The 12,359-nt window shown below is 41.3% G+C and overlaps 1 protein-coding gene across 2 annotated transcripts in view; it reads right to left on the bottom strand.

Annotated features, from left to right (window-relative positions):
• The window catches only part of ATRX (ATRX chromatin remodeler), a 136,727-nt gene that overhangs the window by 122,360 nt on the left and 2,008 nt on the right, over nt 1-12,359 (bottom strand). Inside the window, exons 2-3 of one of the 2 annotated variants that reach the window (XM_024196772.2) lie at nt 6,109-6,328; nt 4,764-4,906 (exon numbers count right to left, since the gene is read on the bottom strand). The exons of the other annotated variant lie outside the window; for it this stretch is intronic. Of the exons in view, the coding sequence (XP_024052540.1) occupies nt 4,764-4,813 (50 nt within the window). The 5' untranslated portion in view covers nt 4,814-4,906; nt 6,109-6,328. The remainder of the gene's footprint in view (nt 1-4,763; nt 4,907-6,108; nt 6,329-12,359) is intronic. 2 annotated transcript variants of the gene reach the window in all.

Genomic DNA, 12,359 nt, shown 5'->3' with positions numbered 1-12,359 from the left:
ATGCCAGCTGCTTCCAGGAGCGGCGTGGGGCCAGGGCAGGCAGGCAGCCTGTCTTAGCCCTGCTGCAACACCGACCAGGAGCTGCCTGTGGTAAGCGCCTCCCAGCCGCAGCCTGCACCTCGCACCCCCTCCTGCACCCCAACCCCCTGCCCCAGCCCTGAGCCCGCACCCCAACTCCCTCCCAGAGCCCACACCCCTCACCCTCTACTGCACCCCAACACTCTGCCCCCACTCAGAGCCCCCTCCTGCACCCAAACTCCCTCCCAGACCCCACACTTCACCCCCTTCTCCACCCCAAAACTCCTAGACCCAGACCCCAACCTCCTGCCCCAGCTGAGCCTGCACCCCACATCCAAACTCCCTCCCAGAGCTTGCACGCCTCATCCTCTCCTGCACCCCAAACCCCTATTTTAGCCCAGAGCCCCCTCCTGCACCCAAACTCCCTTCCAGAGCCCATACCCCTCACCTGCACCCCAATCCCCTGCCCCAGGCTCAGCCCCAAGCCCTCTCTCACACTCCAAACCCCTCAGCTCCAGCCCAGAGCCTGCACCCCCTCCCACACCCAAACCTCCTGCCCCAGCCCAGTGAAGGTGAGTGAGGGTGGGGGGAGAGCGAGTGATGGAGAGTGGGGATGGGGCCGGGTAGATCCTGGGTTGATCTTAAATTCAAAAAGTGATCTTGTGCATAAAAAGGTTGGAGACCACTGTCCAAAAGCTTTCCTGTGCTCATATGCCTTTTTCCAGCTGTTTGTACAGTTACTGAAAAATCATACCTAATCAGCTAGACTAACCCCTGTGTAAGATAACCCCTCAACACTGCCATTAAAGGGACATATCCAAATTGTGCTTTTTAAAACTATTTTCAGAACATCCAATTTTCTGACTGTGTACACTTTAAATGGTAATTTTTAAAAATTTCTTAATAAAAAATCAGAAATAGAATAGAACCATTAAGTCCTACAGTCTATTCCTTTACCATGTAGCATTGTTCCCTACAGTATATTTGCTAATGACCTGCATTCACAGTGGTGGTGTAAGTCTTAATTTTATAAGGGTAGCATAGAATAGGATAACACTTTTTTTAATGTCAATTAAAATGTTTTAAAACCTTAGCGTAGACAGAGAAAGTTAAAATACACTAGGGTTTTAAAACATGTTAGTTAAAGTGCCTTACAAACATTTAGGGTATATCTAGACTAAGATAAATGAGTAAAAAAAAAAATTCCTAATCTAGATATACTCCAAAAATTTTGAGATCCTTAGATGGAAGTGCTTTAAAAATACAAACTATTAATTTGTGACTTTCCAAAATGTATTATTTAGAATTACTTTCCTCACGCATCTTCAAAATACAGGTATGGACTACCTCATAATTAATTAATTACTCTAACTATAAATTTCTATATACCCTTCCTTTTTACTAAACTACTTCCACATTCCTCTTTGAAACCCCACTCTTTAAGTTATCCACACATATAACATATTGAATTTTGAATGGTTCCTGACAATCAGTGGTGTAGAAACCGCTGTTAAATTAAAAATCTTTCAAGAACATCTCTTTGAGAGCAATTTTTGTTTTCTTCATTAGCTTACTTTATCAGAACACTAGCTCACATGTCTGCAGATTCTTTAGTCAGTTGTAGCTTTTTTAATATTTAAAGTACACAAGATTTTCACTACCTTTTTTAGGCAACTATAAAATGTTAAATCATTATCACTTTCCACTTTAAAAGGTAAAATGGCATCTTGCAGCATAATGAGTACTCAGTGGCCACAATTTAAGTAGCTTTTTACTGATTCTAAAATCTATGCAGATTTTTTTTTTTTTAAATTGCAGACAGAGGTTGGGTAAATTGTCATAAACAGGAGTACTAATTCACTTTACTCTCCCATCCTCTATAACTTCCATTTCACATAATAGAGAGACAAGGTGGATGAGGTAGTATCTCTGACCTGAAAAAGAGCACCGTGTAGCTCAAAATCTTGTCTCTTTCACCAACAAAAGTTGGTCTAATAAAAGATATTACCTCACCCATCTCGCCTCTTTCATATCCTGGAACCAACATGGCTACAACACTGCAATTTCACATAATTAAAATTCTGGGGAGCTGGATGGCTAAAGTGATTGGTAACAAGAGTGATTTTCTTCACCTCAAAATCACTGCTGCGTATAGCCTATGTCAATAGTGACCAATGTCTGTTCAGTATTAAGTACTTACAACATTTAAATATGTTTACTTCCAAAAATGTCAGTTAAGTGGTAAAGTCAGTTACAATGTGATGGATTTTGCATCTGTGAATTCATATTTCATCTACAGTTGGGATTCTGATAAGATGGAATGACTAAAGGAAATATAACTATTTCTTTAAGGGACTGAAAATTAACTGATTTCAAAGTTAACATCTTTCATTAAGACAAGCACACAGGCGATAGAGGAGATGCAAACGAGGGTTGAAAAATCTATTATGGCAGGAACGCACCTTCCAATAAATATATGAAAAAGAAAGGCAAAATAAATAAAATAAAACCCCTCGAATCAGTTTAAACAAGACCAGTGGACATTAGAATGCATGACTTTAAAATATACAATTGTTATTTCATAAAAGCAATGATGACCCCATCAGAGAGAACATTTATGTAAATAACTCTGAAGTGTGCCTGGTATGATAAGCTAGCCATAGCCAGAGTGAAAGGGGAGAGAGTGGAAGAGGGGGAGAGAGGAAAAGTGAAAGAGTCTCCAAAATGTTCCCTGATCTAATAGCAGACAAAAATTGAAAGTGTTCTTATTTCATTGTAAGTAAAACTATAGTGAGGCTACCTAGTTAAGGTTTTCAGTTTCAAACTGGACTTTATGCATACAGTTAAATGTTTTTAAAATGTTGTTTTCTCTCTAGTCTCTATGAATCTTGTTTGATGAGACCATTACTTTCAGACAGTCGTTTCAGAACTGTCACACAGATAACCCTGAAGGGACACTACACCCAGAAGAAAAGATGTCTAGAGCCTTACCCCAATTCAGAGGTCTCCATCAAAAGGGCAGAAACTACAGAGTACTCTCCCATAAAATGTGTCAAGGCTGTGGTCTGACAGTTATATACATGAAAAATGACTCAAGAACATGGAACAGACAAATTGAAAAGAGCTGAAGTAGACAATGTATACAATTAAATATTTTACTCATTTACAGATAACCAGTCATAGCAGAAGTGAACAAATCTGCCTTGCACTAAGTACTTAACACATCATACAGTATACAAATACTAGTCCAAAATACATTGTAAAAAAATCAAACCATCCTATAACATAAAAAGTATGTTTTTACTACTATATCTATATAAAACAATTTAAGTTATGTCCTTTGTGATAGTTAATTTAAATGTTCAAAACTCATTAACAGTTTTCAACTGGGGCAGCAGTTGTGGTAGCTCAAAATATTGGGCTAAAACTGAACATTTTTGTAAATGATTTCAAATGTATATGCTAATTAAGCAATTTCAAGTCAGTCTTTGCTTACATCTGTGACTCAATTACCAGAACAATTTAAATTAAGTTTAGTTTGGTAGCAACCTGAAAATTCAAACCATGAATGTCCTCAAAAATAGCAGACTATCAAAGTACTGATTTTTTTAAAAAGACGGCACAGGCATCATGTCCCATATTACTGTATTATATCCTGAGGTGCTATTCTTAGATTTCATTAACTTATTGCTTGATTAATACCTTATTTTGGTAAGAACTGACTTTATAATCACAGGGGTCTAATCAAAGGATACCCAGCAAACTTTAGGCCATTTGGGGACATGAATGAAATGCCCTCAAAGTATAATGAGTAAGGAAAGCAAACATCATGAAAGACTCTCTAGAGACACTAACTGTTCATAAAAGGGGAATGGAGAACAGGTGAACAAAAGTTCACTAAGAGAATCTGGACTCTATTCGAGGAAGATTAAACAATTTAGTTTTATTCAGACGGTATCCAAACTACCTGACAATAGCATGGGTTTTCCTGAAGGTTGCACTGTTGCACTAAAAGGGTAAACATTTTTCTTTTCAAATAACCAAGTTGAGAAGTTGTTAACTAGGAAGACTACTTAGGACAAGCTTGAGAATAGAAAAAAATAGGTACTGGAGAACAAGTGAAGGAATGTTAAGCATACAGAGAGCTTTGATAGATAAAAATACCATATGGCAGTGTTTCTCAACCTGGGGTTGTGATCCTCACAAGGGTTGCTGGAGAGATTTGGGGGGGGGGGGGGGCACAAGCAGGGCTGGTGTTAGGGGATAGGAATCAGGGCAATTGCCTGGGGCCCCATGCCACAGGAGACCCTGCAAAGCTAGTTTACATGTTTCAGCCCATGCTGGGCTGAAACCCTGAGCCGTGAGAAGTTGAAGCTGAAGCCCTGGGCTTAATCTGTGTGTGTGTGGGGGGGGGGGGGGGGGGGGAAGGGGGAGACAATTATTTTTTTTAAAAAATGTCCAAAGGAGGTTGCCAGCACAAAAAAGTTAAGAAACACTGCTATATGGTAATGCTAGATTCCCCCCAAAAAAGCATAATCAAAGCAAAAGTTTAGCATAAAAAACCAAACAGAAACAGACAGGCAATAGTCATTTTCATGTAAAACAGTTTTAGATATACAGAAGCAAGGATTACATCCAATGACAGATAAATACTTCACTGCTTTAATACAAAAATTTCTTTTATTATTTTCTGTTTTTTCCTCTGAACTGTTTCCAACAAACTCTCTATGATGCTGCATCATTACCTCATTTTGAATGAAGGCCTCCCTAGGACGTTGCCAAATATCTTTGTCATGGACTAGCGACAGCCAAATAGGTCCGGCAAAGGGTCCCAGGTTAGTGTTTCCTCACATTAAAGTCTAAAGGTTGGTCTGTATTTCATTTATGCCTGAAACAAGGACACACCAGTTCTTAAGATATCAGTTGTCTTGGTTTGCTCTATTTTATCTCCAGAGTTTACTGCACAATTTTCATTCCTGCTCAGTTTTCTTGGTAGCCCTATGTTTCTGTTAAATGTGCAACTGCTGATAGTAAACAAGCAATAAAAACTGTTTAGGCAGAGGCACCTTTGGTCTACATAATATTTATTTCACAGTCTTATCCAGGCTCAAGTCTCTTCACTTCACCTTGAGCTTGGATAATATACACTGACCACAACAATTCCTCCCTCCCCCGCCCCCCTCCATGCCCCAATCTATTTTAGTCTTTAATACAGTACACATTTGCACTGAGCTTAATTTCATCCTAAAACCACACATACTCCTGCCTCTGAAGAGTTTCATTTTTCAATCAATGCTTCAAAAATTAGCATTTCAGCAAAAAACAAAAAAATTAATGATAACAAAGGCAACTCAGATACTATTTTGAAGACTTCTTCCTATTCAGATTTTCTGAAGATGTTCCCCAAACAAGATTAAGTTTATCCTATCACATTCTTTGTGAAGACTGTTACTGTTAAATTCATTTAGATACATGTCTGAACTGATCTTGCTCTCCTGTCCTCATCCGGTGCTCCAGCACTGCCTGTTTCCACAAAGGTGGCAACCAATTCATATATTTATTTGTGGACTATGACCCCTTTCTCTCAGGCGCATTCCTGAGTTTTAGTTATCATTTCACTAATACATATATGAATAAGGTTTGTTTTCGGAGTACAAAAATCCACATTTGAGGACTTGTAATTCTTCTCAATATTCAGCCTGTTAAAAGGAAAGGGGGAAGCTAAATGGACATAGAAACTGAAATTCTGGATGTAGAAAGTTATGTTCTTATACTTAGTGTGCTTTTATCCATCTGAATTGCCTTGGTGATGTTGTGCAATTCTTTCATACATACCCTCAGCTACGACCATTCTTCCTGACTTCTACTTTCTCTTCACCTCTTTCAAGTAGAGAAGCACCTCTTTCTTGTTAAATTGGGTGCAGGCTGAACTATCTATATACACTCACAATTCTATCTGATGAATGAACCTGCTTTGCTGATGAATGATATTTCAGACAAAATGGAATTGGGGCGATACAATTCTACTTCACTTTCAATAGACAGGCAGTTGTGATAAAAAAATCGCCACTGAAAAGAAACCTGACTTACGGAAATAAGGGATGAAGGTGAGATTAAAACTTCCATGGCTTCTGCAACTAAAGATGGCTGGCGATTCCTTCAGAAGACAGACAATTCTCTAGCAGAAACTCCATAGACAAGTTAGTTGTGGGTTTTGGCCCAAGAGTGGTCCGTCAGTTTTTTTGCAATGACCCAGTCAGCATCAACACCACCAAAGGTAAAGACAATAGCGGTAAACTTCTTTCCACAACTATGAGACAGTAGAAAAACAGTCTAATAATTAAGTCATAAGTTCCCTTCAAAGGTGATTTATGAGTACTTGATAGTCTGATAGCCTCCTAAATTCCCTCAAAGAAGATAAAAATGACTGTGATGGGATCCCCGGGGTGCAGCCTGGGACTGAGAGACTGCTGTGCCCCCTGAACTCTCTTCAACCTGGGCGGTCTCTCATAATGCCTTGCTAGTGACCAACAGCAAACCCCTCCAGGTGCTGTGATCACTCAGCACAACCACATGTGGGGCCCCACAGCCAGCTAGATTGCATGAATGCTCCCAGAGCCTCTCATGAATCATACAGAGAAAAGCACCAGAGCCAAATCCCCCCAGCTCCCAGCACTGTACCTCAGGAATATACCATCTTGCACTGCTCATTTTGAGCAGTGCAAATTTATTAATTGGTTCACCACTTCATCAATGGAAAGTGGATCTACACCAGCCTTTGCAAAACCTGAGCAGATTTGCCACACACTTCATACAAACTCACTGGTAAAGATAAACGGTAAAACAAATGTATTGACTACAAGTGACAGATTTTAAGTGATATTAAGTGATAGGCAAAAAGTCAGAGTTAGTTACCAAAAGAAAAGAAAATGTAAGCATGCAGTCTAAACTCTCAACCCTATTAGGCTGGGCAACATCTAGATTAAGCAGTTTTTCTCACCCCACAGTTCATAGTACACATTTCACCCTTGAAATCTGTGCCAGTCCCCTCAGTTGGAGTCTTCAGTCTTGTGAGTGTCCTTGTTGCTTACAGTGTAGGTGGGTGAAGGAGAAAGGCCAAGCATGAGCCCCCTGTGTTTGGTTTTATACTCTCAGTCCACATGCTTGGAAAACACAAGTCCAGGCATGTCTGGGTGGGCACTGCTGAGTCTCCAGGCAAGGTTGAGCAATTCCCCCGGTGTGGCCTCATGCAGGTGAGTCATTGCATTGTAGCTCCCTTGCTGGACAATGGCTGGTGATGGGTTGTTTGACACCCCACCCGGGTGTTGGCTACTTTCCTTTCTGTTGCCTCTGGGGAGATTCCCCAACTTATAGCATGTTTTAGTGACAACCATACAACACAATTCTCATAACTTCATATGCATTAATGATATACATATACGGATAGAGAAATGACTTTCAGCAGATCATAACCTTTCCCCCTATACTCACAGGGCCTGCTTTATATGCAAGATCACAATCATATATAAATGAGGAATACGGGAGTTACAGAGCGCTCCCCCAAGGTACAGAATGTCACGACTCCAGCTTTTCTTTGCACTTCAGAAGAACAAATTTTCTAAAGAATGTTTCTACCCTGTTTGTGCAGGCAGAATCATTCATATTCTGCCCTGAAATAAGTGTTCAGTGGGTTCAGGTGATCAAAGATATCAATGAGATAGGCTAAATATGCCACCCATATGAATTATTTAGAGTGTCAGCAAGGGGAGTGTAGGAGGTCAGGTTCGTCCCTCCCTGTCCATCTGGGAAGGAGGCCAAGTCCCCTTGCTGTAGGCGTCAAGTTCAGGGGGAATTAGCACTGGCAGCTTGAGCTTCCGGCAGGACAGAACACCAAACAGTTAAGTAGCCGTGCCTTGCAGTCAGGGCAAAGCAGCAAAGGAGTCTAGGGACCCTGCCCCTAGGCACGGAGGAGCACCAAACAGTTAGGTGTTCAGCTCTCTGTCTGGACAGACAGCAAACAGTCTGATGTCCTAGCTCTGGCAGACAGCAGACCAATGTGGGCATCTTGGCCTGAGATGGGGAGGCTGCCACCCCAGGGGTGGAGTGGTAGGGGGACCTGAGCCCACCCAACTCAATCAGATCCCAGCCCAGGGCTGGGCAGAGTGTTCTGTCACTGGTCAGCGGGGATCTGCCCAAAACATGCTGACCTAGTTTCAGGTCACAATACAACCGGATTATCATCTGGTTCCCCTGGGCTACTTCCTACACTCCCATTGTGCGGTACTTGGGTCTCAGGGTCATCATCGGTCTTCCCGGGGTAGACAGCTAATAGCAGCCCCAACAGCTCCTCGGCATCCCCGGCACCTGGGGCTTTGGTGCTGTAGTGGTGTCCATCAGGCTCAAGCTCTAGCAGCAGGTGGGAGATGTCCTTCTCCTCTGGCAGCTCTGGCCCAACTGAGCTTGAGGGCCCACCCATTATACTTCTGGTTCCTGTCTCGCCCTTTTATTTCCAGCGGGGTGGGTGTGGATGCCCTGGCTCCACCCACCAGGGGCTAAGTGAGGGAGTTTCCCTGTCCATCTGGGAGGGAGGCCACGCTCCCTCACTACAGGGAGATCGTTGATTATTATGGGAAATCTCCACTTTTGCTTGTAATTAAAAGAATCTAGTTAACACTTCACTTGTCACTACATCTCTTTCCCATCTGTGAGACAGAAGGAAAATCGTCTCACAACTCTTCAGTCTGAAAGGATTGTTGGTAGTTACAGAGCAATGCAAAAGTTCTGAATTCATCTATGATCTGACACAGACATTCAGGCATTTTCTTATCAACAGTTTAGCAGTTTATGAAACAGTGAGGCAGGGATGTATTTGGTGTGATGTTCTTCATCAATGGACTAGTACACTACCCTTAAAAAGAACAGGAGTACTTGTGGCACCTTAGAGACTAACAAATTTATTAGAGCATAAGCTTTCGTGGGCTACAACCCACTTCTTCGGATGCACAAGTGGGTTGTAGCCCACAAAATTATGCTCTAATAAATTTGTTAGTCTCTAAGGTGCCACAAGTACTCCTGTTCTTTTTGCGGATACAGACTAACACGGCTGCTACTCTGAAACCGTACACTACCCTTATCTGTCACCACTTTGGCACTATGCATCCAGATAATCATACACAGCTCCTACGAAATGTGGAAGTCTAAACACATTTTGAAATGTCTTGAATGGCATTCTACTGTTGTGCTTTACAGAAAATCAAGTCTCCAACAGAACCATCAGAAACCTACCTTACAAAAATTAGCTGTGTAGCACCAGAGATAGCAAACCACCCCTCAGATCAGGCAGTATCTTAGGGCTTGTCTACACCACGCAGCTTTTAGCGCCAGGCTGTGTCGACACAGCCTTGTCACTAAAAGTCAGCGTGTGTAAACGCTCTTTGTCAGTACTTTGTCAGCACTTTTGCCCACAAAATACTTCCAGCCCAGGAGTGGTGTTAGCTTTGTCAGCAGGAGACAAAGCCGCGTTCACACTGCCACTTGCGTTAGCAAAACTTTTGTCTTTCGTGGGGGGTGGGGTGGGCTTTAAGTATCCATGAAAGACAGAAGTTTTGTCGACAACTTCGCAGTGTAGACATACCCTCAGAGAGACATCTTCAGACTTCTTTTGACTCATCAAGCTGAATTGCCAGCTAGAGACTTTTCCAAAGTTATGAAAGCAGTTTCTCTCATATATCTTCACCCATGTCACAAACATGAGAAACGATGTTATCTGGTAGGTGTTTCTAACCCTAACAAAATTCTGAAACAATCATATACACCATACACAACTGTGTGATTTGCAGACACACCAAATAAGTCGCCTGAAGGGCACTGGTGTTGACACTGCTAGTCTGAGTAATCAAGCCTTGTTGACTTTTCAAGGCTTCAAGCTTTCTCTGAAAAAAAGCCTTAGTTTTATCTTTCAGTGACAGCTGTCTGGTCTCTAAATGTTACAAGAACTTTCAAGGCACTATATACTCTGCAGCTAGAACTTCAGAGCACACTACATACCATGGTTTCAAATCAGTGTAAAACAATACATCATGTTTGCCATTATATTTTTGTATTTTTTTTTTCTTTCTGAGCCATCATTGGAACAACTTGCCACTGCCCTATTCACAAACCAGTTCATCTTTCTGTATCACCCATCAGCCAGAACTGAGGTCCAATGACATGAAATATGGTCATGTGAGGCTCAGCAGTACACTAAGGCCTTCATGATTACTGCAGATATATCCAATATTCCAACTCAGTGACATGTTTTGTCATGGACTATGTGCATTTGCACCTGCACTTTGCCTCACACAAAATACACTTTTAATAAAGAATGTTTTTCCTAAAATAAATCCAGGCACAGATAGATACAGGTTTCATGCTGTTTTTTCAGCAGAGTAACACACACTTATTCTGCACTAGTCTACAGTGAAAATATGCTCCTCTCCTTGTTTGGGCTGCTACCGTTTCTATCTTTTGTTTTTCTTCCTTTTTTACCCTTCTTTCTCGGTTTCTCTCCCGCTTCCTTGTCTTTTTGTATCTCCTCTACTTTTTCCTCTGTATTTCCTTTCCTGCAGCAACTTCTATTCCCTGTACCCCTCCTGTGAGCTTCACTCCCATCTGTTAATATGATCAGCAGTGCAATAGCTAGTGTTCACATTAAAATGTTTTTGTTGCCATTCCATTGAGATTAATAGGGGATATGGGAGTTCACTGTTCTAAGCCATTGTTATAGGTTGTTTGCAGATTTGGGAAGGCATTACTACATCTCTTTACTGTTTTTCACATTTGGAAGGATTCTACAAAACTGGGAGGGCCATAAACACTTTTTTTTTTTTTAAATGAAAGCTGGTATTTTGCACAATCTGAATGTCACATAGGCTACATAAATACATCAGTTGGGCTGGATCTGGCCCATATGTTTGATGCCTGTTCTAAACTCTAAACAGCAAGAAAATAAGCAGTTAAGTCATTCGATGCCCAGCTCTGATCCACTTATTAACTCCCCTTCTCAGCTTGAACTACCTGCTTTTCATAATCCATAGCCCAAATATATTTCATCTTGAACAACTTGCAGCCTTTGTTCTACGGGTGAGTAGGGTTGTGTATGAGGCATGAAGTTGTAGGGCACCATGGGAAGTAAGCAGGGAATATGATTAAAACGTTGGGCTTAAGCTGAGTTGAACCAGGGGAAGAGGTGGAGAGGAGAGCAGCAGTACGAGGGTAGCCCTTGATGTACTGTCTTGGCACAGAAACTGTGCCACTGTACTAATGCCTTGGCACAGAAACTGTGCCACGGGTGACTCTCCCTTTAATCATCCCTGCTTAACCCCATTCTCTCCCACAAGCCCTGTTCTCTCTCCCTGACTCCTGCATCTCTGCTCACTGCCTGATATCACCCCACAGTCCACCCCAGCGCCTACTGCTGTCCAGCAAGCTTTTCTGGTTCATCTTTTCTGGTACAGAGCACAGCTGGCAAGTCAGGGATAGAACTGATTGGAAACCCAGACAAAAATGAAATTTTATTGAAATTAGACTTTTTTGGGGTCATGCTTTTGGAACCCAGGTTGCGAGCATTTAAAATGAAAGTAACTGAGCAGTTCTGCTGCTAATCTTGGGGAGGTACTATGGTTATGACAAATAAGGAGAATAACTAACTAGATGTTTAATGTTAAACATTCAGAAATGGCCTACGTCCAAGATATTACCACAACAGATGTGAAGTTTGAGTGGACTATGCAGAACTCAAAGAAATATGAAGACAGAGAAAACTTTGAAAGGGAGTTATTTTAAAATGTTTCTTCTGCAGTTAGAAAAGACTTCATACAACACCTTTGCAGAAAATTCACCTGTCTTCTGCTGAGTAAAGGGCCCTTTTTCAATGTAGCCTTAATGATGCTACAGATGAATAATGCATAGTTCAATAGAACTAACAACTTTGCTTAGCTTTTAAGTTAATACATTCAATATTTGTCTTGTACAGAGCATATGTTGAGAGATTTGCCCTAAAATCTTGGTGGGAAACCTGATCTCATTTTTCTCTCTTAAGGTAACCTGCATCCATTTACTCTGAATGAGTGATGTTGCAGCATGACATGATGCATGTTGTGTAATGCAGCAATAATTTAATTTGAAAGAAGCCAGCAGTAGATATTTTGTACTCAAACTATCTTTAGTATTGTTTGACTTTTTGTAAATATTTCTACGTACATTCCAAAGTTATCAATTTTTCATCCCATACTACCAGCACAGAATAATTCCGTGACTAATTTCTTCCTCTAAGAAAATAACCAAGTTTGTTACCCCCTCCT

This window comes from Terrapene carolina, unplaced genomic scaffold (genome assembly GCF_002925995.2).
Source record: "Terrapene carolina triunguis isolate 2854851 unplaced genomic scaffold, T_m_triunguis-2.0 Scaffold131, whole genome shotgun sequence".
Lineage (NCBI taxonomy): Eukaryota > Metazoa > Chordata > Testudines > Emydidae > Terrapene > Terrapene triunguis.
Note: the sequence above shows the minus strand (reverse complement) of the source record. Positions and strands in the feature narration are given on the sequence as shown.